Raw genomic sequence first — 25,703 nt, 5'->3', positions numbered from 1 at the left:
GGATAAGGAAGATTGGAGATACGCAAGATATCCATTGTCTAGACCAGGGATAGGCAAAGTTGGCTCTTCTGTTACTTCAACTCCCAGAATTCCTGAGCTAGCATGATTGGCTTGGGAATTCTGGGAGTTGAAGTCCACAAGTCATAGAAGAGCCAACTTTGCCTATCCCTGATCTAGGCAACTGAAAATGGGTGTGTGTGGTGTGGAACAGGGACCTATTTGAAGTTTGCAGCATTCAGATCATACTCAGAAATGACTCAGGAAATCACCACCCTATTTCACTGGAATATAAGGGAAGGAGGTACATCACATCCAGACTTGCAAAATTCTGTTATTATAGCTAAACTCAATAAAGTACAATTATGATTGTATGCGGATTTCATTTTCTACTAGGGCTGACGATGACCTTGGAGAAGCCATCCAGAAACCATTAAGACAACAATAGGTGCAGCATTACTATATGTGTAGAACCTAGAGAGGCAAAACAATACTCTAAAAAGCTCTGGCTGGTGCCTTCTGATTCCTGTGATATTAAAGGAAGGGAAGGGAAAACACAGGCAGGCTTGTAAACAACTGTTATGATACCTCTTATCAATAAAGTGTTCTAGTTTTCCTCTGGAATCAGGTTTTTTTGATCTGGCAGTGTTTCTCAACCTGAAGGGTGGAAGTTGAAGACCACCACTCTTAAAGTTGTTCAGGTTGAGAAACACTTTATGGAACAGGTTGAACAGTGATTAATTCTTACAATATAGATTCCACTAGCTTCTAGAGAGCTTCTAATGAATAGCAGCAAGAGGGGAAAAAAATTCCTTTCCACTTGCCTTTAGATGTGCTTTCAGTCAAAAATGGGGGAAAATATAATAATAGTGTTTTTTAGGTATATTGCATCAATTCCCCCCCCCCCACAAGGATCTTTCCTCCTATATTTATGAAACACAAATGATTTGTTGTGGTTCGCTCGCATCCTGCACAATTAATCATAGACCTCTGAGACACAGAGACAGTGGAGGCACCTGAGACTGACAGCAAAGAAGACGTGGTGTCAGAGTCTGAAGAACAACCGGGGCCTTCTGCACTTCCAGAAATGAGTGACTCAGAAGAGGAGGAGCCTTTGCTTGATGCTAGGGCATGCAGGGCAGCTAGCAGGCGTAACTGGCTCTACAGGAGGAGATTTACTCATGACTAGCTGTGCTGACTATTGGGCCACACCTTCAGGGTATTTAAGATGGTGTAAAATGTTGCTTCTATGCAGAGAACAACACAAGTTTTATTCTAGCATTTAGTTCCCAGTTCTTTTGGCTTGTGTTTTAAAATGACACATTCTTGGCTTGTGGAGGAGCTCCAGACTTTCAGCTAACTTCTATACATCTCTGCTTCTGACTATTATTTCAGCTGGGTAATTATTGCCATGCTTATCTCCTTCTGGGACTCTAGCCAGTTGATAAGACTCTATAAGCATTTCAGCTAAGCCATTTAAAGACTTTAGTTTCATTTTGAAAAGACTTTACCTGTAAATATTCCTTGTAAATAGTAAATCCGTTATTATTTAAACCCTGTGATCTACATCTGATTCCCGGGGGGTTCAGTGCTGGAACAGAACAGGACTTTAGGTATATAAACTGACCTAAGACTGTAATAAAATGTCTTTATTGGCTTAAGTCTTTCTTCCTGCATTGTCTTTTATGGCTAATGATTTTTACTGACAGCATGTACAAACAAAAGAACACCATTTCATTTTCTGCTATAGAAAACAAAAGCTTTGTACCCTGACATGCAATTAATATTCCAAATCCTGTCTGTGGACAAATTTGTATTATATTCTGGCAGTTTAAAAGGTTTGGAGTGGATTCTTGAGGAGAGGGGAGTTAGTACAATACAGTACTGTACTGTATATTAATTTCATAACATAAAAGTCATGGAATCAATCATAAACCAATCCATTACCCTCCACCTAGAAACTAACAACCTACTTTCAAACAAACAATTTGGTTTCAGAAAAAAATTATCCTGCAATCTATAACTACTGCACTGCAAAAACATATGGATCTCAAAACATGACCTGGGCAGAACAATAGATACAATTTATATAGCTTTCTGCATAGCCTTTGATTCAGTCATTCATGATAAACTACTTCTGAAACTGAAATCCTCAGCATCTCTGGACCCCTACATGGATAACTGCATTCCTGTCAAACAGACAACAATTGGTAAAAATAGGGAGCGCCCTATCTAATCCTGTTCCTGTTAACAGCGGTGTAGACAAGCATACTAGGACCAACACTCTTTATACTGTATATAAATGACCTTTGCAATCACATTACAAGCAACTGTGCTCTTTTCCCCGATGATGTAAAACTCTTGAACACCAACAACAACACTGTTACTCCGAAACAAACAAATGCTCTCTCCTACACATTGGCAAAAAGAATCAGAACACCAAATACAAGCTGAATAGACAAGATCTTGCAGACGACCCTCACTCTGTCAAAGATCTTGGAATACTCATATCAAATGACCTAAGTGACAAAGCCTACTGCAACAACATCACCAAAAGAGCTTCAAAAGTTGTTAACCTAATGTTAAGTAGCTTCTTCTCCGGCAATATCACACTACTAACCAGAGCATACAAAACATTTGCCAGACCAATCCTTGAATACAGCTCATCTACCTGGAACCCACACCACATATCGTTCATAAACACATAAGAAAATGCCCACAGATACTTTATTAGAAGAGCTCTCCACTCCTCTACTCACAACAGAATACCTTATGCAACCAAACGTGAAATCCTGGGCTTAGAAACTTTAAAACGTGGTTGCCTTCAGCACGATCTAAGCATAGCTCATGAAATTACCTGCTACAATGTCCAACCTTTCAGCTGGCTTTCAGATTCAACCACAGCAATACATGAGCACACAACAAATACAAACTCAAAGTGAACCACTCCAAACTTGACTGTAGAAAATACGAGTTTAGCAACAGAGTAGTTAATGCCTGGAACTCACTACTTGGCTCTGTGGTTTCATCACCAAACTCCAAAAACTTTACCCTTAGACTATCCACTCACCCGAATCCTAAGAGGTCAGTCAGAGGCAGGCATAAGTGCACCAGCTTGCCTACCGTCCCTGTCCGATTGTTCCCTCTTATCAGTACCCATCTTATGTATATAAACAATGTTATATCTAAGTACAGTGGTACCTCTACTTATGAACTTAATTCATTCCGTGATCAGGTTCTTAAGTAGAAAAGTTTGTGAGAAGAAGCGATTTTTCCCATAGGAATCAATGTAAAAGCAAATAATGCGTGCGATTGGGGAAACCGTAGGGATGGTAGAGGCCCTGTTTCCTTCCAGGAGATTCCTAGAGAGGCCCCACAGAGGCTTCTCCCTGCTTTTTCTGGCCCTGTTTCCTCCCAGGAGATTCATAGAGAGGCCCCATGGAGCTTTCTTCCTGCCTTTTCTGGTTACAGTTTTGGAGGCTCGGGTTTGTAAGTAGAAAATGGTTCTTGGGAAGAGGCAAAAAAATATTGAACACCCGGTTCTTATCTAGAAAATATTTACAAATATATATTACAAATACATACTTGACAAAATAAAGAAAATAAAGAAAATAAATAAACTAACCAAGAGAGGTCACTGTGGCTCAATCAAACAGCAAAACTGAGATATTCAATAGAGCAATGTATATTCATAAAGCTTTTATTTTACCCATGCTAGGCGGTGGACTTAGTGTAAAGCTCAAGTAGTCGTAAGACTTTGAAGGGAAATTAAAATTTGGATGCCTTCTGTACTACTTTCTTGGCTCCAATGCCAAAGAAATCCAGGTTGTAGGATGACATATACAGGAGGAGTGGAGCCCGTGGGAATATTGCAATAGCTGCATTGTTAATGGGCCACCATAAGATGGCACTGTTGGCTCAGAAAGATAACAGAAGCAAATCAAAAATTAACTTGCCTTTGGAATCATCAGGTCCTTAACAAAGTCAAAAAGACAATTCAGCCTTTACAAACCATGAACAATGATCAGCATTTATTAGCATTGTAGTGTCTTAGGAATTCTGGTCATTAGCCATGTTAATGGGAATATTTCCTTATTCTTCCACTAATCAGTTTCTTATCTCATTTTTGTTAGGCAGAGACAAATAACTCAGAGTAAGTCCCCCCCCCCATCCCAGCTTCTACATGAGAATACATGTATGCTGAGAGTATGTTATAGGGGGGAAATATGGTAGATGTGTGCCCAAGGGACATCTGTACCTTGGAGCAGTGTTTCCTTTAGTTCAGGTTGTGCAGCCTGTTGAGAACTGGGTGGTGCAAGTCATGGGCAGGTGTGTGAGTGAATGAAGCTTAGTTTGTGTCGACATGCATACAAAAGTATCCTCTCTCTGCCCCCCCCACCGGTACCGCTGCTGGCCCATGTAGCTGGAAAAGTTGGGGACTGCTGCTCTAGTCTCTCTCTCTCACACACACACACACTCTCACTATCTTCCTTCCTTCCTTCCTTCCTTCCTTCCTTCCTTCCTTCCTTCCTTCCCTTTCTTTCTTTCTTTCTTTTTCAAGGGTGTCAAAGTCAATCCTGTAGATTTGCTTACATCTGACTTTACTCTGGAAACAGTGAAGGACTGGCCTGCAATGGCTCTGCTAGGTGGCCCTAGACGAGTGGCATCATGCTGGCCACGTCCACCCTGGCCACGCCCACCCTGGCCATGCCCCCAAAGTCAAACACAACCCTGATGCAGCCCTCAATGAAATTATGTTTGACACCCCTGCTCTCTATCTGCCTGCCTGCCTGCCTGCCTGCCTGCCTGCCTGCCTGCCTGCCTTTCTCTCTATCTATCTATCTATCTATCTATCTATCTATCTATCTATCTATCTATCTATCTATCTATCTATCTATCTATCTATCTTTCTATCTATCTTTCTATCTTTCTATCTATCTATCTATCTATCTATCTATCTATCTATCTATCTATCTATCTATCTATCTATCTATCCATCTATGATAATATTTTTCAACTTCTCATCTTCCTCACAAAGGAAGGACTCTTGATGGTATCTTGATGATAAGCCACCTCTAGGCAGTAACAGCTGGGCCAAGAATGTGTTCCATCCCACATTTGTTTTTGCAAACTCAGAACTCAATTAACCATGACTGCTGAAAATCAGAGTGAGCTTTCCTCTTCCATGGAGGGAGGAAATATATGAACATTGCAATGTTATCCTTACAACAATCTTAACATTGTATTGTAAACTCAGACCTGGAATACTACCATCATATTCCCCCCTTCCCCCCCAAAAAACCGCCCAGAAATCTGATTTCCCTATACTTTGAATCACATACACCCCAAACCCCCTTATGTTATTTTGCAAATCTGAAACATGGGTATGACTTAGGTGGCCACATTAAAAAGCTATGTGGTCCCTAGGAGTTGAAAATGATTTTGATGGTACATGACTAATCAATCAATCAATCAATCAATTATGTGAGGGTGCCTGGAAACAATTTCTTAGGGTTTTGTATTGTTTTTAGAATGACAGTGTCGATGTTCCAAGTCCCAAGGTATAAAGATAGGCTCAAGTCTAAGATCCACTGAGTTCAGTTTGGCTCTAATCCTGAGCACCAGTGCTAAGTCCTTGCTTTACGACCATGCCAGCTGCTGCTTCAGTCTGATTGGTTGTGGTGAAGGTAGCAGGAAAACAGGAAACCGAAGACTTTCTATTGGCTCAGGACTTGACAGCTCCACTATAAAAGGGAGCTGTCAAGCCTCAGTGCTCTGTTACTGCCTCAGCTGTTTGGTTCTGTAATAAAGTTCCTGTTCCTGTTCTCCTGTCTGTGCCTCCCTTCTTGTCAGTTGCCTGCCTATTCAACAACTCGAACAAATAACAGGTAATCCAAGTCTTTGAATGTTAAACAACAACAACAACAACAACAACAGCATTTTCTTCTTTGGTAAAGTTTCTCATATCGGTTTGAATATTATATTTTTCTTTTATGTACGCTGAGAGCATATGCACCAAGACAAATTCCTTTTGTGTCCAATCACACTTGGCCAATACAATTCTATTCTATTCTATTAATCTGACCTTTAATTATTTTTATGATATATTTAGGATTACAAAGTACAGTGATACCTCTACCTAAGAATGCCTCTACTTACAAACTTTTCTAGATGAGAACTGGGTGTTCAAGATTGTTTTGCCTCTTCTCAAGAACCATTTTCCACTTACAAACCCGAGCCTCCAAAACTGTAACTGGAAAAGGCAGGGAGAAGCCTCCATGGGGCCTCTCTAGGAATCTCCATTGATATGGGTATTGTTTTGAGGTTCTTGGAAAATCCTTGGTCAAGTCACATAATTGTCAAGCCACTCCCACCTGGTCACATGGCTGGCAAGCCACTTCTACCCGGTCACATAACCATCAAGCCACACCCACAGTGTGGTAGTAAAAATTTTGGTTGCCCTTCACTGCATGATAGGCTCAGGAATTCTGGGAGGTGAAGTCCACAAGTCATAGAAAGAGCCAACTTTGCCTACCCCTGGTCTAGGGTCTCCTGCTTCAGCAGGGGGGTTGGACTATAAAGACCTCCAAGATCCCTTCCAACTCTGTTAAGATTCCTTCTTGGAAGCTGATGCCCACAGTGACACTCCAGGTCTCTGACTCTAAGGTCCAAATTGCAACTCACCTTTCTGCCAGCCCTCGTTTTGTCAAGCCTGAAATGACAATGGGGTCAAAAGGTTCTTCTGTGCCTGATATAGTGATTCCCAGGGGCCCACCGTATCTCTTCAATTCAACTGTGTAGATGATAGCCCCAGTGGTTTCTTGCTCATCTGTTAAAAGGAACAAAGAAGCTGAATACAGTGGTCCCTTGACTTTCGTGGATCCGACTTTCATGGAAAGCCTATACCACGGGTTTTCCCAAAAAAAATAATAAACAAATTTTTTGAAAACTCGTGGTATACCCATGGTATTTTTTTTATTTTTATAATTTATTTAAAGAAGCCGTCTTTAAATAAAAACTCTGCTTCCACTCCAGCCTCCTGATCCCTCCCCTTTAATTCTCAGAGCATTGGTACGCTCTACTTGAAGCCAAGCCCACCCACCTAAGCTGTTTCCCTTAGTGGTAGGGTCCAACCTTCCAGCTGACCGGCCTGGAATCCCCGGCTTTGAGTCCTGGCCTGGATCCCCTTGAACTTCCCCTTCCCCTGCCCTGACTCTGAGCACCGCTGCTGCCGCTGCTGCCATGGGAAATGCTGCCAGCGAGCGCAGCAAAGCCCCCAGCTTGCCACCCTGTTGCCCCTGTGGGTTCTGGGGGTAAGTAAAACCAGGAATGGAGGAGGGAAGAAGGAATGAAGGGAGCGTCTCCACTTCACGGAAATTTGACTTTCGTGGGTGGTCTTGAAACACATCCCCCGCAAAAGTCAAGGGAACACTGTAATCACAAATGAAAGCAAATCAAGGCTGAATAATGATGGCAGAAGTCATAGAAAGGCCAAGAAGTTCCAGTCAATCACAAAGAAACTTGCAGCCCTCGGAATCTTTTTGAAAGGGCCTGTTTGTATATAGGAAGCGTGTGAACATGCAAGCACATTAATTAACAATATTGATTCGCAATGTGTCAACCTCATTAGTCTCTGAAATGAATTTTTGTTGTCATCAACAGATTAATACAAAGGGGGGGGGGGGGGTTTGTACCAGAGTTATCCTCATCCTTCCTGATCTTCAATTTGACAAGTTCTTCACACTGTTTTAAAATCTGCACTGCGTCTTCCATTGAGCAATTGTCAAGTCGGATATTATCAATAGCTAACAGCTTGTCTCCAGGCTCCAAGGTGCCAGTCCTGCACACAAAGAAAAAAACAAAACTTTTAGAAAACATACTACATAGTGTTAACATTTGTTCCTCTCAAGTGCTAACAGTGTTGATGATATGATAAAATAAGTGTTGGGCAAACAAAATCATCCTTTTTTTAAATAGCTGTTTTTTAATATGAGGGGGGAAATTGCATTAGGAAATGTTTTTTTGTAAACAGAATCTCTGAAGAATTCTCCTAGCCTGCTTGCACTGAATTTAACCACAGATAGGCCAAGGGGTGCAGATATAATTATATTGTCTTCCAAATGAAGGTGAATAAACCAGGGATGGGTTCCACTTACCTTCCCTACTGGTTTGCATCTTGCAAAACACCCAGAAATGACCCTCTGCGCATGCACAGAAGCCTTTGGGCATGCGCAGAGGGTTGGGTTTTTTTTTGCAAGCCACAATAATCGGAGGACCAATTTGGGAGGGTGGACCAGAAGGATACAAAGGGAAAGTGAAGCACCAACCCCATCTCTCTGGAGCATCTTCAACAAGAAAGGAAACTCAAACATTATGAAGAGGAATTTAAATGAAATTCCTAGACACCTTGAGAAGGTAGAAAAAGAGATGTGTCTTTTTAAAGGGAAGAACATTTCCAAGGCAGATTTTGGTATAGTATTAGTCGGGGCGGCATACAAATCTAATAAATAATAATAATAATAATAATAATAATAATAATAATAATAATAATAACAACAACAACAATAACAACAACTTGATTGGTCTCACCTTAAGAAATTTCTCCTTAGTCCAACTTGCAATAATGGCACTGTTCCAATATTTAGAATAGAATAGAATAACAGAGTTGGAAAAGACCTTGGACGTCTTCTAGTCCAACCCCCTGCTTAGGTCAGAATCCCTACACCACTTCAGACAAATGATTATCCAATCTCTTCTTATAAACTTCCAGTGCTGGGGCATTTACAACTTCTGGGGGCAAGCTATTTCATTGATTAATTGTTCTGTCAGAAAATTTGAGGGGCTCCTACAAAAATGAGGGAGTCAATCTATTTTCCAAAGCACCAAAAGTCACAACATGAAACAATGGATGGGAACTAACCAAAGAGAGAAGCAACCTAATGCTAAGGAAAATTTCCCAAGGGTGAGACCAATCAACCAATGGAATAACTTGCTTTCAGAAGTTGTGGGCGCTCCATCACTAGAGACTTTCAAAAAGAATGGGGGAAGTATAGCCAAAACGGACAGTGCCGGGAACCATTAAATGCAAAAACTTTAAATTTAAAAAAGTATATAACCAATAAAGATTATTTTTAAAAAAGAAAAGAAAAGAAGACATTTTCAAATTGTGTAATTGTACTGTATATATTTTATATATTTTCCCCAAGCCGCCTGTTTCTCTCTATATTGCCAATGGAGACAGAGTTAGATAATGCCAGGTTATACCCAAGAAGAATGTTAATAAATATTTTGAAATAAAATAAGAACCAAAATGTTTTTTAAAAAGTAAACCACAAAGCAACAGCAGCATCTGAGAGAGAAACTAAAAGCAGCTGCTTAGGCTAATGGAAAGCCTGGGTGTGCTGCCAAAAGCTATTAACCCTTCCAACTCTATTATTCTATGTTCTCTGTGTTCTAAATTGGGTGCTTCACAACAGAAGCAATACAAGTGGCTGGACCACACATGGATTAAATTCACTGCCTGTGTGATCAAGGTGTATTGTTGTCCCCTCCTGTATCTTTTCCTCCAGGGAGAAGCAAGAAGCAGCCAACACTGCAGCAGCTATAAAAGGTCTTGGGAAACTCCAGGGAGTATCAGCTGATCACATATATTTTACTTAATGCTCTATATAATGAAAATGCTTGTAATCTTGTCCTTCTTCCTGAAGGGAAGAGATTAATCCCATCTCTAGATGGGTGATTGATGGGTTTCCCTGCCCTAATCTTGTCAATTTCTGTTGTTTATTGACTTGATTCAGTATGTATCAGGTATATTCCACCTGCACTTGTTAAGTGGACTGTTAACTGAAGGGATAGAGGAAAAACATTCTGTTTTTATCACTGTTGTTAGCCGCCCCAAGTCCACGGAGAGGGGTGGCATACAAATCCAATAAATAAATAAATAGATAGATAGATAGATAGATAGATAGATAAATAAATAAATAAAAACTCCTCTTGCACTTTATTTTTAACTGGTTCTCTGAACTGCATAGAAATTTTATTAAAGGTTGGGGCAAACTGGTTGTATCACACCTGTGTTTCAATCCATATTAGAGTCCAGAATACCTATGAAATATGGTTGAGGTCATAGAGAGGTATTACAGATCTTATGAACAAATTCATTACTATTGTTTATTAAGATGCAGAAATTAAAAAACAGGTAACTCACCTATGTGCTACACTCCCCTTCTTGATATCAGAGATAATTAAAGGCTCACCAGATTTTCTGCTTGCTGTTTAGGAAAAGATACACGCAGACACTCAATTCAGGCATTTAAAGTCCACGATAATATTCAGAAATATCTATTACCAGCCTTCCACAAAAAGGCATCCCTGTAGAATTTCCATTCCTTATGGCCATTAGAGCCATAAGGAATGGGAGCCCACAGAAGACTATATAATCCAAACATTATATAAAGTAGGAAGCAACATATTTCCCCTTTTCAATTTCCCTTTAATAAAAACATCTAAACCCAAGCTACTTATTGTTGTTGTTGTTGTTAATTGGATTTATATCCCACCCCTCTCCAAAGACTTAATAAAATTCATAAAGCAAAGATATTTGTATACTTTTGAGAACTGCAATCAAGGTTATATTTTAGCATCTTTTGTTCCCATGAAAGAGAGAGTAAACTTTGGTTCAGCATATTGATGTGGCAAATTATAGTTGAACAAATGGATTTGAAAGATAACCAAAAAATATATATGAAAAAGGTCTTTTTTAAAAGGCTGAATATTTAGTCCCCTATATAGAGTATGCATATGTAAAATTCACTTATGTTTTGAGTGATGTAGGAAATGAGGCAATAACTATTTAGAAGGAGACACACCATAGAAGTTTATGAGTAAGGTTGGCACAATGCTTTGCTTTGTGGGAGCATCACAACAGTTGAAAGAGGAGAAATGTTAGGGTTAAGAAAGAAAGAGCAGACTAACAGAGTAACAAAATTGGAAGGGACCTTGGAGTCCAACTCCCTGCTCAAGCAAGAAATCCTATACCATTTCAGACAAATGGTTGTCCAATCTCTTCTTAAAAACTTCCAGTGTTGGAGCATTCACAACCTCTGGAGGCAAGTCGTTCCACTGATTAGTTGTTCTAATTGTAAGGAAATTCCTCCTTAATTCTAAGTTATTTCCAGCGGTGGGCTATGAGCTAGAACACTAAATTGCACTCACCGCCGCAACTCATAAGTTCCTGTGGGGCCAGCGCGATTTTGCTGCTGCACCTATGGAAGTAGCAAACTCACGCACGGAGCTGCAGGTGCGCTGGTGTTTCGGCGAGGTTTTACCTAGGGCTCCGTGTGCAATTTTGCTACCTTCACAGGTGCAGCAGCAAAATTGCGCTTTCCCGCAAGAACTTATGATTCGCAGCGGCAAGCACAATTTAGCATTCCGGTTCTTAGCCCACCACTGGTTACTTCGCTCCATGTTTAGTTTCCACCCATTGCTTCTTGTTCTATCCTCAGGTGCTTTGGAGAATAGATTGACTCCCTCTTCTTTGAGATATTGAAACACTGCTGTCATGTCTCCCCTAGTCCTTCTTAACATTAAACTAGACATACCCTTTTCCTGCAACCATTCGTCATATGTTTTAGTCTCCAGTTCCCTAATCTTCTCTACATGCATTCAAGAGTGTCAACATATTTTGAGCAAAACTAGATGCAATATTCCAAGTGTGATCTTACCAAGGTGTTATCAATTGGTACTAATACTTCACATGATCTTGATTCTAACCCTTTTAATGCAGTTGATGCACTCAAGGACTGCATTGATTCCAGATCATTCTGGAGAAAGTCTTTATAACTGTTAAGAGTCAATACTGTATGCTTTATGTGACAATATTTAAAACTACTTAATAAAAACTATTTTTAAAAAAATATTATGATGGATAAAATTGATTTATGAAGTATATGTATATGTACTTAAAAATGAAAAATTGAAGAGGGAAATATTGTATAAGAAAAAAATGTTTTAACAACGCAAAAATGTAGATAAGAAGGAAATTTATTTATTATTTATTTATTTATTAGTTTGATTTCTAGGCTGCCCTTCTCCAAAGACTCAGGGCAGTTTACAACATAGGAATAAATACAGAACATAGCATAGTATAAATAGATGTAAAATGGACCAATTAGAAATCTAAAATCCGTTAAACATAATAAAATAACAACCTTAAAAATCCGTATCTTAAAACCATTCACTCGCATTCATATAAATTGTATAAATTTCTATCTGTGTTTGTTTAAAAAAATGTCTAATAAAAATATTTTTTAAAAAGAGTCAATTCTGATTTGATGGCAAATCAATCAGTCAATCAATCAATCTGTTTAAAACATATGCCTTTTTCATCACATTGCATTTATTTTAAAAATACATAGCAATATAGTTCCCTAACCTGCCAATTAACCTTATTAAATGGCAAAATTCTTATTCCTACTTAGGGAGCCAAAAAGCAAGATGGGAACTCAAGCTAAACCTGTCTTTCGCTAAAATATAAAATAAAAATAAATTGGAGGTTGTTAAAGTTTAGAGATATTATATGAAACCGTATATTCAAGATTTTAAACACTTAATTGCATTTTAAAAATTGGCCATTAATTTGAAAGCATGACAAATCTGAATTCTGAATTATATGTGAAAATGATGCTCGCCAGAAATAGTGCTTTATTTCTAGCACAATTAGAAATGAAGTTTTAAATTTACAGAAGACCTTCCAATTCTTGAAACATAATTAGCTGCATTTCCTTTTAAGGACTCCATTTCTAAAACTATTTATAGAATATGCTATTTACAGCTGTGGAATATTTGGATATCTTCCTCCTATTTGTGCACAGGAAGTCCAACAAGGGGAAGAAAACCAAGTTAAAAGAGAGTTTTTGTTAAAAAAAGAATTTCCATTACTTTCCAGAGATGTAAGTAAGAGTCCTAGGTGGGTGACTTAGATTTGCTTCAATAAAAAGATTCATGCTGTGGAAACTACATGATTCTCATTGTTAAAGCTCTTGCAACTTCTCCCCAGTATTGTCTAAAGTACTTGAAGGTTGGATGGCTTAGTGCACAATAAATATTACAACACACACACAACACACAGCCAAACAACCTGGAAGATGTTTGGTGTACTCCAAGGGATTTCCAAGTTGGGTAAACAGTGAAAAGCAAACCAAAGCTATGAAGATTGGCATAACCTTAAAAAAAAATTTGTTGGGTGATGTGGTTTGAGAACATATTGTTGAACCTTTGTAGCAAAGCAAAACAAACCACAATAGACCTTGGCACAGTAGATTCAAGACTGGAAGAAGATAGATGCAAGGGTTAGTTTTCAGACTAATGACAGTCCTAGAGACTATGATGCAAACAACTAATTGCAAATGTTTATGGAGATTATTAGTCAACCAGGTCACGGTTCTCCCAAAGGTGCTTTTTCAAAAGGCAGTTGGACTTTCTTTTGCTTGAAGATGTCCCACTTTTCATCCAAGAAACTTCTTCAGTTCTTGGATGAGATGTGAAATGTCTTCAAGAAAAAACAAAGAATGTCCAGCTGCCCTTTGAAAAAGCACCTTTGGGACAGTCAACTGCAAACTTCTCCATTTTCAGTAAAGAGACTTGTAACCTTTCTAAACCATAGGGAATAGATAATGGATCCAAATGGAACACAATTCAATTGCTGAAATACTTGTAACTCCTTGCAATCTCCACAAATCTCACTAAAGCCAGTTCTGCAAGAATCCTTGGAGGAAAATGAATCATCTCTGATTTTAATCAGCTGTCAAAATTCTTAACCAATGCAGTCTAAGACTAGAGATTCAGTTTGATGGCAAACCAGTATGAGTTGATGTATTTTGAGATTCAAGTCTAATATTTTGGGAGGAGGGAGCATGGATTTTTTGGCCAATATGTAGCAAAATTGAACGGGTCCAAAGACGGGCTACAAGAATGGTGGAAGGTCTTAAGCATAAAACGTATCAGGAAAGACTTAATGAACTTAATCTGTATAGTCTGGAGGACAGAAGGAAAAGGGGGAACATGATTGAAACATTTAAATATGTCAAAGGGTTAAATAAGGTTCAGGAGGAAAGTGTTTTTAATAGGAAAGTGAACACAAGAACAAGGGGACACAATCTGAAGTTAGTTGGGGGAAAGATCAAAAGCAACGTGAGAAAATATTATTTTACTGAAAGAGTAGTAGATCCTTGGAACAAACTTCCCTGCAGACGTGGTTGATAAATCCACAGTAACTGAATTTAAGCATGCCTGGGATAAACATATATCCATCCTAAGATAAAATACAGAAAATAGTATGAGGGCAGACTAGATGGATAATGAGGTCTTTTTCTGCCGTCAGTCTTCTATGTTTCTATGTTTCTAAAATGATCATTGTTGTTTCTGACTGACTGGGATTTCTGGTGAACCATGAGGATTGACTTAATATATAACAGAATAGCAGTCTGGACCTCTTTCCTTACTGTCATTGGAAGAATGCATAAGTGCACCAACTTATGTGCATAAGTGCACCAACGTGCCTCCTGTCCCCTGTCCTAATATCTCTTTATATCTTACTATTACCATGTATATGAATACTACTATTTCTAATGTTCTTCTAATCTTTTATACATGTACATTAATATGTTTACTTCTCTACATCCCTACATTATATACTTGACAAAACAAATAAAATAAATAAATAAACAAACAAACAAACAAACAAATATAAATGAAAGCTCAATTATGCCAGGGCTGTGGTTGGCCAGCCAAGGAACTGTTGACAAACTAGCAGCAATGGAACCAGGATGATGCAATGAGATGCAATGCCAGAGATAACTGACATTCAGTGAAACATGTGGATACAGAGAAAATTGCATTTATTGCCTTTTTGCTACCTCACCCTAATTTAGGGCATTCAGTAGTGCCTGAATACTTTAGCCTGCCACCCATTCTCTCACTGTGGAGAGCCAGCATGGTGTAGCAGTAAAGGTTCTGCCAAGTAATCCTTGGAAAATTCAGGTTTATATTTACTATAGGGTTATTGTGGCGAAATGTGAGGGACCAATCTTTAAGAACTGATTTGAGCTTCTAATTCAAATGCTTGACACACCTCAAATGCTCCACTATCATCCCAGTGCCGAAGAAGCCCTCCATCAAGGAAGTGAATTACTACATACCAGTTGCTCTAATATCTATACTTACAAAAACTTTTGAAAAGCTAGTGATGTCCCATCTGAAAACTGTCAGGGATCTACTGTTAGTGAGCAAATAAATCGACAGACGATACTGTTACTATGGCTCTGCACTACATTCTATAACATCTTGAACCTCCAAAGACCTACGCAAGGGTCTTTGTAGACTTTAGTTCAGTATTCAGTACCATCATTCTGGATATTCTTCCAACTAAACTAAATCAGCTAGCGGTATCTGAACACACTTGTAAGTAGATCATAAACTTCCTACCAGACAGGAAGCAGCAGGTGAAGCTAAACAGAATCACATCACATATCTGTACAATTAGGGAAGGCCCCCCTCAAGGCACTTCTTTTCATTTCTCTTCTCTCTATGTACCAATAACTGCATCTCAAATGATCCATCTATTAAACTACGGAGGTTTGCAGATCATACAACAGTAATTGGTCTCATTTGAGATAATGACGAATCCATATACAGATGGGAGGTTGAACAACTACCTTAGTGGTGTGACCAGAACAATTTGGAATTGAACACACTCAAAACCGTAGAAATGGTGGTAGACTTTAGGAGAAACCCTCCCATTCTACCACCTCTTACAATACTAGCCGACACAGTATCAACAGTAGAGACATTCAAATTTCTACATTCTATCATATCTCAAGATCAAAAATAGACACCTAATATTAAAAAAAAATCATCAAATAAGGAAACTCGGGAAGCTCAAACTGCCCAAGGAGGTGCTGATACAGTTCTACAGAGGAGTCACCAAATCTGTCATCTGCACCTCTATAATACTCTGGTTGGGTTTTGCAACCCAACAAGACAGACACAGACTTCAGAGGATAATTAGGACTGCAGAAAAAACAGTTACTGCTAATCCGTCTTCCATTGAGGACTGTATACTGCATGAATCAAAAAGGGGGCTGTAAAAATATATACGGACCCTTTGCATCCTGGACATAAATTGTTTCAACTCCTACCCTCAAAACGATGCTATAGAGCACTGCACACCACAACAACTAGACACAAGAACAGTTTTTTCCAGAATGCCTTCACTCTGCTAAACAAATAATTCTCTCAACACTGTCAAACTATTCACTAAGGTTGCATTACTATTGCTATTAATATTCTCACCATTCCTATCATCCATCTCCTCCCATGTATGAGTGCATTACTGTAACTTGCTGCTTGTATCCTTACAATATATATTGATTGTTTCCCAGTATAATTTGATTGCTTATTTATACCCTATGACAATCATTAAGTGTTGTACCTTATGATTCTTGATGGATGTATCTTTTCTTTTTATATCCACTGAGAGCATATGCACCAGACACAAATTATTATTATTATTATTATTATTATTATTATTATTATTATTATTATTATTATTTAGATTTGTATGCTGCCCCTCTCCAGAGACTCGGAGCGGCTCACAACAGCAAAATACAGTACAAATCTAATGACTAAAAACAGTTTAAAAACCATTAATATCAAAAAAACAGTCATACATCCAAAACAAACCATACATAAAATGGAACGACCCGGGGGAATCAATTTCCCCATGCCTGACGGCAGAGGTGGGTTTTAAGGAGTTTGCGAAAGACGAGGAGGGTGGGGGCAATCCTCATCTCCAGAGGGATTTGATTCCAGAGGGTCGGGGCCGCCACAGACAAGGCTCTTCCCCTGGGGCCCACCAGATGACATTGTTTTGTCGACAAAAACATTGTTTCAAATTCCTTGTGTGTCCAATCACACTTGGTCAATAAAAAATTCTATTCTATTCTATTCCATTCCATTCTTTCTGTTGACTGGACCCAGCCCAAAATGTAACATTCCTTTAGTATAGGACCCAGCAAAAGAAACGAAACCCCAAGGAAATGAAAATATTGTCATTCAAAAAAAAATGTCTTAGGCAAAGGGTTAAAAATGTTCCTATTTTGAAATGGATAGGATATTGTTTATAACATAGGATATTGTTTATAACAACCTGAGAAGCAGTAGAAACATCATTACATTTGCAAAGAGCTTGGACATGTCACAGAGTGCTCAAAAACTGCATGTTTTGGCTTGGTTTGCTGAAGCAAGTCCTTACTTCATCTTATAAATCTAATTCCCTGATCTTTGGCTAAGTTTGCTACTACTGTTGAGAGACTAAAATACCCAGAATGATCCAGGCTGGGAAATACTGAAATAAGTATAAAATCAAAACTTTATTACAGCCTTTGGACCAGAAAATGTGATGACAAAATACATAAACTTGGAAATATTAACAAAACATTAAAGAATGCAATAAAATTACAAATATAGATAAATTATTATTGTGACTGTAGTTTTGTTTTTTAAAGCAGTGGTGATCTCTAAAATTTGTGCTAAACTTTAACTTTAGTAAAAGGGATACAACAAACAAAATGAGGCAATCTGGAAAGTTACATCAGAGTCCTGGGCAGAGAGAAACAATGACAAATAGGCAATGTGCTCTCTACCAGGGTAGTAAAATGGAATAAATCTTCCTATATTCTTTCTAGAGAGAGCAGGGAAAGGGGCATATTGCTTCGGGATTTCACAAAGCCATTTTCCCATGGGCATAAGCACTGCTAAAAAGGGATATTTTTATACCACCTCCTCAAAACTGCAGAGGATGGTACATCCAACTTGGCCAAGGTGAAAACTTCAAAAAAAAAATTCAGAATCAAAACTGAAGAGAGATAAGATGATAAGAGATAACATGACCATTTGAGAAGAATCCATAAATGGTAGGATATTAGGCTTAAACCCATTTAAAAATCAACACCCCAGAGGTGTTGAATAAGATGACTCCAGGCATTTTCAAATCCCAATAGAATTGAATGTCTAAGGACTGGAGTTTTATCATGAGCTTTTGTTAGCCAGGTTGATTTAAAATCAACGAGGAGAGACAGATCCCACAGGAGAAAAATCAATTTCAAACCAGAAATGAAGGTGATAAAACCAGACTCTGCTACTCACAGAAACCAAACCTGTCTCTAACCATAAAACACAACATTCCTGATGCTGTTTGGAGCTGTGTGCTCTTATAAACGTGGACTAGGTAGTTTCCAGGATATTAAAACTTTTAAAAAATGCAAATTGGAATGCTATAAAGAAGTCAAGAGATTACTCCAGCAAGGAAAACCTTGCAAGCTGCAGGAATAAAAATGTGCCCTTTTTGAATGGAAGAATCTTAAGACAGCTGTGGAGCTACATTGGGCCATACGTGCCCGATAAGAAAAAATGTGTGCTCTAAGATAAAAAAGCCTGGAAGTGCACCCCGGGATATTTATAAGTATGTACCTGCTCTGTTGAAGTCCCATTAATTTGCCATTTACCTAACCTGCTGTTATGTCAAATAAACACCAGCACTTTGGCTTTTTCACATAATTTACTGCTAGTTGTTCTTTTAAAATAAAAGGAAGCCAATGCTTTCAATGCCCTACTCATTCCCACCTGGAAGACCAAAAAAATTACATTGTGTGTATTGTACATATACTACATTATATAAATACTGTTGCTACAGGTTTGCATGTGCAGAAGCATCCTGGGTGGGTGGGCAGAGCCTCCTCCCGCTGGCACCAGTACCAGTTCGAAGAACCGGGGCGAACCGGGAACAACCTACCCAGTGAAAGGCTGCAAAATCTATTTTTTTCTACCAGTACTGCATACCTGATCAAATTTTTTTCTACTGGTTTTGCGTACCTGACCATACTCACTGAACCTACCACTGATTATAGTACAGTACTACGTTTATTACTTTTTATAGCCAGGATAGATTTGATCTGCTAATATTGGACAGTGATTGTTAGAAGATAAGAGAGCCTAAACTATGGAACTTAGGTACAAATTAAAATGCAAGGGGGATAGAATACCCCCTTCTCTCAACTCTCTTTCAATGAAAACTGATCTAGAAAGTTGCCCCTCTCAAAGGAACATCTGACTCACAATCCAATGTTGGAATACAGAATTTGTAGCTGAAAGAGCCATCTTTTATCCACTGTGGTTTCCTGAAGTTTTGCCATAGCATCTCCCATGGAATAAATGCATTGTGGCAAGCATCAGTCCCCCCACACTTTTTTTTTTTTTTAAAAAAGCTTTATTTATTCAATTTTTCTACTTTAAAAACATGACAATAATTTTGCACAGATCAGAGCTGATCTCTCAATGTTATATCTATTCTATAATTTACGGTCATGGTTTAAATTTACATTATTAAATTCATTCATATTTACATAATTCTTATATTTGTAAATACTTTCACATTATGTCCCAGTTTTTTAAAACTTATATTCCATCCAATTATACCATCTTTGCCAGATATAATATTCTGAGTTGTATATTCCTTTGATCGGCATCGTCAGCCTATCCATTTGTATATATACATCTGTATATTTTGTCTATGACTTGAATTTTCTGGTGGTACTATTTTATTTTTCCAAAACTGTGCATTACAGATCAGGGCTGTGGTTATTATATGTATTATTAGATATTAAGGTTTTTTTCATATTGTTTCTTACTGATTCCTAATAAAAACTATTCTAGGGTAAACTTTAGTTCCATTCCTATTATTTCCTCTATCCATCTTTGCATTGTTTTCCAGAGACCCTTAGCTTTGGGACAAGTCCACCATTGGTGAAAGGAGGTGCCTAGCTCTACTTTACACTTCCAACAGGTTGAATTGGAATTTGGATATATTTTTTGCCAATCTGCTTAGAGCTAAATACCATCTGTAAAACATTTTGTAAAAATTTTCTTTAAAAGCAACGCATTTTGTAATTTTGCAATTGGAGTTCCAAGCCTTCTCTCAGTAAGCTATGTGGATATTGTGTTTAAAATTTTTTGCCCATGCAATCATTGGTTCCTTGATTATTTCCAAAAATTTTCCATGCATGTGGAAGCAAAAAACCTCGCCAAAGTTTCACGCGCACGTGCGTCCCCTTGCAAGAAGGTGCAGGAATCAAAAATTCCCTCGAATACATGCTCACATGCCAGGGCCGTGGAGATGCACACAATTATCTGTCCCTCGCCAATTCAAAGGTAGTACATGGTAATGTCTTTTTTTCATACAACTTTTTATTCACTGATTTGTAGTCCAATCTTATGTCTGATACTGCATTGAAATTGCCAGGTATACATATACTCTTTTTTTCTAGTTTGATTATTATTTGATTATTTGTTCATGTAATTCCTTATAGTATTTCTTTTGTTTGTTATTGGGGGCATATATAATCATAGTAATCACAGTATCAACAGTAGAGACCTTCAAATTTCTAGGTTCTATCATATCTCAAGACCTAAAATGGTCACCTAATATCAAAAAACATCATCAAAAAAGCACAACAAAGAATGTTCTTTCTGCGCCAGCTCAGGAAGCTCAAACTGCCCAAGGAGCTGCTGATACAGATTTACAGAGGAATCATTGAGTCTGTCATCTGCACCTCTATAACTGTCTGTTTTGGTGCTGCAACCCAACAGGACCGACACAGACTTCAGAGGACAATCAGAACTGCAGAAAAAGCAATTGCTGCCAACCTGCCTTCCATTGAGGACCTGTATACTGCAAGAGTCAAAAAGAGGGTGGGGAAAATATTTACTGACCCCTCACATCCTGGACACAAACTGTTTCAACTCCTACCCTCAAAACGTCGCTACAGAGCACTGCACGCCAAGACAACTAGACACAAGAACAGTTTTTTTTCCGAACGCCATCACTCTACTAAACCAATAATTCCCTCAACACTGTCAGACTTTCTACTAAATCTGCACTTCTATTCTACTAGTTTTTCTCATCATTCCTATCACCCATTTCCTCCCATGTTGACTGTATGACTGTAACTTGTTGCTTATATCCTAAGATTTTTATTAATATTGCTTCTTCATTGCTTATTTGACCCCTATGACAATCATTAAGTGTCGTACCACATGATTCTCGACAAATGTATATTTTATTTTATGTACGCTGAGAGCATATGCACCAAGACAAATTCCTTGTGTGTCCAATCACACTTGGCCAATAAAAATTCTATTCTATTCTATTCTATTCTATAAGTAGTATTTTCTTCTAATTTATTAGAATCTATTATAAATGATCTACCTTCATTATATTGGTATATTTGTTTCAGTTGTTATTATGTTGTCCACATAAGGATTATCATTACTATAAATGATTATATTTATCAAAGTGACTTGATGTACTTTCAGCATTTTATTTTAGAAAATGAATTGTTGCCCAAAGAAGATGGTATCAGCAGATCATCCAATTGTTTTTCATCATAAAAAATCTCAATTCATGCTTGCTTTAAAGAACGGTCCTCCAATTAACATAGCTATAAATCAGAAATCCAGACTGTGGTGATACTTATTCTGTTATAATGCATGTGATTGCCAGATAGGATAACATGTCTACAATCTCCTGTGAACAAAACAATGCACATGCACAAGCATGTGTGTGCGTGCACATACATACACACACACACACCATGGCCCACTATCATGGTGAATGAAGATTCTAGATCATCTATAGATGCATTGTGAATTGCCATTTTCAAAAAGGCTTACTGGTATTTAATTTAGATCTAAAGTATACACCTAGAATGCTATTGTGCATTGTGATAATTAAAGAGTTTTCAGATTAGGCTTCAACAAAACTGGTAATAATTTAATTTACTTGAAAATGATCACATATAATTAAGAAGGTTTACAAAAACAAGCTTATCATTTCAAACATGGAAGACATTTTACAGGGAAAGGTTGGAGAAAAAAAATATAATCTGGTATGGTACAGATAATTTTGCAGTGCCTCCCAAGAAGCAGAAACAAAGCAGCACATTCTCCTAAATTGGAGGAGGGAGAAGGTTTGCTCAGCAGTCAATTAGCTTTCAATTAACCCTAATAGATCTGATTAGCCAAATTAAATTCTCATTGGCAAGCTGTTGGCTTTGTTGTTCACTCAGGTTTCCTTCCTTATGTCTTGGATTGGCTTTGAAGGCATCAACTCATTTTATAGCAAGGCTGATATTGGACAATTTGTGCTTGAAACCTATTGTAGATCTTCATGTTACCCAATCTACATCAATTTCAATGGATAGCAGTAACTTGAAATAGCCATATTTCCAATAAACTAAGTGTTGTGGTTGGCTCACGGCCAGCTCCTCTGGCCACTGATTTTGACTCAGAGGAACCGAGTCCGTCAGATCAAAGAAGACCTGTCTGGCTTAAAGAACCCCTTTAAGAGAAGCGGATGTGGAAGGTGCCGGAGAGGCAGAGAGGCCTGCAGATCCTGTAGGATCTCCAGTCAGAGTCTCATCTGGGTCAGATGAGGAGGGAGTGATGGATGACCCCATCCTCAACGTCAGGGTGTGTAGAATGCTGGGATGCCAGGAGCATCTACGCAGATGCAGACAGAGATTCTAAGCCACAGCTTTCAGCAATCAAGGAAGCTGCAGCAGGTTTAAAAAGGGAAGGGCTTGCAGAAGGCAGTGTGGGAATTTATCATTCGGATTTGAGAGAGACAGAGACTTTGACGCTTTGTGGTTTAGTTTTTCCTTTGGACAACTTTGGAATTCTGACACTCAAGCCAAGTGAGTAATTGGCTGAAGTAAGCCAGAGAGATTTTTGTTGCCACTTGAGTCGTTAACCTTGACCCTTGGACTCATAAACCAGCATTCCTTTTGCAGTTGCTGTGGCCTTTATCCAATTTTGTGCATAAAGTAACCTTTGCCTTTTGCAAGCTTCTCTCTGTGTGTGTTATTATACTGCCTCGTTTAAGTATTCAAGCAAAGTGAGATAACCTTTTTCTGTGAGGGCCATAAGGCTGAATCTCTCAACTTTCATCAGAGGAAGTGTGTATTTAAAAAATAAATGGAAATATTATATCCTTAGTATTATTTACTTTACAATCCACTGAAGTCAGGGATCATGCTGGTTACATACACTTAACAAAATAGCAGTATTGGAAGGGACCTTGGTGGTCTTGTAGTCCAACCCCCTGCTCAAGCAGGAAACACTATACCATTCTGAACTAATGGCTATGCAATATCTTTTTAAAAGTCTCCAGTGATGGAGTGTCCATAATTCCAAAGGTGACCCATTCTATGAATTAATTGTTTTCACTAACTGGAAATTTCTCCTTGGGTCTAAGTTGCTTCTCTCCTTGATTAGTTTCCATCCATTGCTTCTTGTCTTGCCCTCAGGTGTTTTGGAGAATAGTTTGAATCCCTCTTCTTTGTGGCAACCCCTGAGATATTGGACTCCTGCTATCATGTCTCCCCTAGTCCTTTTCATTAAACTAGACCAAAACTTGATGCAATATTCCAGGTGTGATCTTACTGAAATAATAACTGATAGAATTTAAATTAACAGAGTACAAAATAGTAATATAACTATATTAAAGATACAATCAACAACACAACACAAAACAAAACAAAACAAACAAATATACTAATAAATTTAGAACGACGAACTATAATTTGAGGAACATACACATAACAGCAACTAACAAAATATCTACAAGTTCTCCTTCTTGGTTTTCTTCTTCTGCTACACCAGTCCACGTGCAAAAATGCCAGGGAATTTCCAGAATACTGGCACTGACAAATCAGCCATCAATTGACACATAGCATTATCAACATGTCTAGACTATGCAAAAGAGGCCATCAACCAGCCTAAAAGAGAACAAAAAGACTCCAGAACCTCTCCACCAGTTATCACCACCCAGATGAGCATAGATTAACTCCAAGGTTAACTTCACACCAACTTCAAGTGAACAATATCTCAGTGAAGAAACTGCCAAAGAGCCAAACAGCCCGAACAAAGATTCTCTAAGAGCACCCACACAGACAGGCAAGTCACCAGAACGTAAACTGACAGCAAACAGCACTTCTTACTAGCATTGATGCTATTACCTAGTTAAGATATTTGTGATATTTGAACATTTGGCATCTTGGTTCAAAACAGCCATATAGGAACAATTTCCTCCATCTGTGTAAAACAGCTAAAATGTGAGCCTGACTGAATATGTTTTTTTTTAATTTGGGGTTTTAAACTGTTTAAATATTGGACTTTTTGCATTGGTTTTTGTATTTTTATATGTTGTAAGCCGCCCTGAGTCCTTGGAGAAGAGTGGCATATAAGTCTGATAAATAAATAATAAGTAATGAAACATCTGCAAGAAAACAAGCAAGCTCAGAGAGCACCAAGGGTCCCTCAAGTCAATCCTGAGCTACAATATTATCCTTTATTGGTTTCTTCTTCTCCGTATGAGGAGGCAGTGAGAAATCTTGTGCCAAACTACAGCTGTCTTGTTTTGCCTACTAAAGGGAATCAAATACCACCCATAGGACATAGATTTGTATTCCAAGAACCAGCCTAAAGTTTAAGATGTCTTATTTTGTAGCTTGGATTTAATTACTTTGGAGAAACTAGAATAAAAACAGGAGTTTTATTTATATTTTCTTCCATTAGTAAACAAAGAAACAAAAAAAGTGCTACAGGAATAAAAAGGTTCTTTATTGCAGGAATACTTCAAAATGTAACCCCTGTTCCTTGCTTGACTTTGTGTAGGTTAAGGATGGATTATGTGGTAATGGAAAGATTAAGCGAGTTTGTAAATAATTTTGTTAGAGATGGCATGGATTTCTATGTTAAGAAAAAAACCTAAATCTATTTTTCAAAAAGATTTTTAAAATGTTTCTACACAAAAAGCATTAGGCTTAGGAAGTTGTTGATTCACAAAATGGCTTATGTCCACATCTCCAGAAATTATTATATTCTTGAAGAGAAAAAAATGGAGAATACACCAAACTGGCTTTTGAATGTACATTGGTACCTCTACGTATGAACTTAATTCGTTCCGTGACCAGGTTCTTAAGTAGAAAAGTTTGTAAGAAGAAGCAAATAATGCAGGTGATTGGGGAAACCACAGGGAGGGTGGAGGCCCTGTTTCCTCCCAGGAGATTCCTAGAGAGGCCCCACAGAGGCTTCTTCCCACCTTTTCCAGCCCTGTTTCCTCCCAGGAGATCCAACAGAAGCTTCTCCCTGCTTTTTTTGGCCCTGTTTCCTCCCAGGAGATTCCGAGAGAGGCCCCACGGAGGCTTCTCCCTGCCCTCTCCTGTTACAGTTTTGGAAGCTCGGGTTTGTAAGTGGAAAATGGTTCGTGAGAAGAGGCAAAAAAATCTTGAACAGCCTTGTTCATATCTAGAAAAGTTTGTAAGTAGAGGGATTCTTAGGTTGGGGTACCACTGTATATTACAAATTTATTGTATGTATTCCTATTTAAAATTTCCATAAATCCTGTCATTCCTTCTTATCTTGACAAAATGAGTAAAAACGGTCACAATGACCAAAAAAGTTGCCCTTCTACCGGTCATTTCTTTTTTATTGCTTCCTAGAAAGGTCTCCCCTTTTTACACATTATACTAACTAAGCTCACAAAGTTCTCAATGTCATAATTCAACTTACTGGACACTAATATTTAACCT

The 25,703-nt window shown here is 38.2% G+C and overlaps 1 protein-coding gene across 5 annotated transcripts in view; it reads right to left on the bottom strand.

The window, feature by feature from the left end:
• Window positions 1–25,703, bottom strand: part of GRIP2 (glutamate receptor interacting protein 2) — a 626,179-nt gene that overhangs the window by 30,396 nt on the left and 570,080 nt on the right. For all 5 annotated transcript variants that reach the window (XM_070738325.1, XM_070738326.1, XM_070738327.1 and 2 more), the window contains exons 15-17: window positions 10,205–10,268; window positions 7,692–7,837; window positions 6,682–6,826 (exon numbers count right to left, since the gene is read on the bottom strand). In XM_070738325.1, coding sequence (XP_070594426.1) covers window positions 6,682–6,826; window positions 7,692–7,837; window positions 10,205–10,268 — 355 coding nt within the window. The remainder of the gene's footprint in view (window positions 1–6,681; window positions 6,827–7,691; window positions 7,838–10,204; window positions 10,269–25,703) is intronic.

The sequence above is a fragment of the Erythrolamprus reginae genome, chromosome 2, assembly GCF_031021105.1.
Source record: "Erythrolamprus reginae isolate rEryReg1 chromosome 2, rEryReg1.hap1, whole genome shotgun sequence".
Lineage (NCBI taxonomy): Eukaryota > Metazoa > Chordata > Lepidosauria > Squamata > Dipsadidae > Erythrolamprus > Erythrolamprus reginae.
This window is presented reverse-complemented; position numbering and strand designations above follow the sequence as displayed.